This window comes from Nicotiana tabacum, chromosome 10, assembly GCF_000715075.1.
Source record: "Nicotiana tabacum cultivar K326 chromosome 10, ASM71507v2, whole genome shotgun sequence".
NCBI classification, from domain to species: Eukaryota; Viridiplantae; Streptophyta; class Magnoliopsida; order Solanales; family Solanaceae; genus Nicotiana; species Nicotiana tabacum.
Window position 1 is genome coordinate 19,737,393 of NC_134089.1, and position 2,023 is coordinate 19,739,415.

Sequence of the window (2,023 nt, forward strand, 5' to 3'; positions counted from 1 at the left end):
ATGCCTTCATATGCCAAATTTTTAAAGGAAATTTTGTCAAGCAAAAGAAAATTAGAAGAAGTTTCTGTGGTAATGCTTAGGGAAAAATGCAATGTTATACTTCAAAATAAGCTACCACAAAAACTTGGTGATCCAGACAGTTTTACAATGCCATGCACTTTGGGAGGAGTATATTTTGAAAAAGCACTTTATGATTCTGGAGCTTCAATAAATTTAATGTCATTTTCTATCTTTAAAAAGTTAGATCTTGGTGAAATAAAAGACACAAGTGTTTCTCTTCAGTTTGCAGATCAAAGTACTAAGAAACCTAAAGGAATAATTGAAAATGTACTCGTAAGAGTAAATAAGTTTGTTTTCCCTGTAGATTTTATAGTACTTGAAATGAAAGAATGTCCTAATGAACCAATAATTTTAGGTAGACCATTTCTTGCTACAGGAAGAGCAATTATAGATGTTCATCAAGGACAATTAATTTTAAGAGTTGATGAAGAAAGAGTCATATTTGATATGCAAAAGATACTAAGATATTCAGGATATGAAACATCATCTTCATGTTTTTTAATTGACATGATTAGTTATCTTACAGATGAATTCAAAGATGATCAATTAATTCCAGATTCAATGGAAAGATGCTTGATCAAATCAGGCACCACACATGACGATGATCCCACCATCAGAAAAGAAGTTGAAATATTTGACAAAGATTCAGAAGAGGAAGAGATGAAATCCGAAAAAGTTCAATAAAATATTGAACTCAAAACTCTCCCTTCTCATTTGAAATATGTTTATCTTGAGCAAGAATTATTTCCAGTAGTTATTTCATCTTCTCTTACTGTAGAGCAAGAAAATAGTTTGATTAAAGTATTGAAAGCACACAAAGGAGCCTTGGGGTGGACTGTAGAAGATATTAAAGGGATTAGTCCGGCTATTTGTACACACAAAATCCTTATAGAGGATAGCTACAAGCCAATAGTCCAACCGCAAAGAAGATTGAATCCAGCAATGCAGAAAATAGTGGAAAAGAGATCGTAAAGCTGTTGGCAGCAAGTATTATATACCCCATTTCTGACAGCCCGTGGGTAAGTCCCGTTCAGGTAGTACCAAAGAAAGGAGGTATGACAGTTATAAAAAATAAAAATAATGAGCTCATACCTACCAGAACTATTACAGGATGGAGAGTCTGTATTGATTACAGACGTCTCAATGATGTCACTAGAAAAGATCATTTTCCTTTGCCATTTATTGATCAAATGTTGGAAAGAATTGCAGGATATAGTTTTTACTGTTTTCTTGATGGCTATTCAGGATATAATCAGATACCAATTGCACCAGAAAATCAAGATAAGACAAGCTTCACATGCCCTCATGGAACATATGCCTATAGGAGAATGCCATTTGGTCTGTGCAACGCCCCTGCTACATTTTAGCGTTGCATGTCGGCAATTTTTGCTGACATGACTGACAAATTTCTTGAAATTTTTATGGATGATTTTACACTATTTGGCAAAACATATAAGGATTATCTTAACCATTTGACCTTAGTTCTTAAAAGATGTGAAGAAACAAACTTAGTTCTTAATTGGGAAAAATATCATTTTATGGTTACAGAAGGAATTGTTTTAGGACATAAAATCACTACTAAAGGGATAGAAGTTGATAAGGCAAAAATTAATCTTATAGCAAGATTACCCCCTCCCACAACTATGAAAGGAATTAGAAGCTTTCTAGGTCATGCGGGTTTTTACAGACGATTCATAAAAGACTTCTCAAAGATTTCAAAACCGCTGACTAACCTCTTGATAAAAGACACTAAGTTTGATTTTTCAGGTGACTGTGTAAAAGCATTTGAAACCCTTAAGGAAAAGTTATCAACTGCACATGTAGTTGTGTCCCATGATTGGAACCAACCTTTTGAGGTCATGTATGATGCTAGTGATACAGCAGTTGGAGCTGTTTTAGGGCAAAGAAGGGATAGGATTTTTTGTCCCATTTACTATGCTAGTAGGACATTGAGTGAGACACA

The 2,023-nt window shown here is 34.2% G+C and overlaps 1 protein-coding gene across 1 annotated transcript; it reads left to right on the forward strand.

Moving 5' to 3' along the window:
- Window positions 1-744, forward strand: LOC142165020 (uncharacterized). Its single transcript, XM_075223667.1, has one exon. The coding sequence runs from the start codon at window positions 1-3 to the stop codon at window positions 742-744; it is 744 nt and encodes a 247-aa protein (XP_075079768.1).
- The last annotated feature ends 1,279 nt before the right edge of the window (window positions 745-2,023 follow it).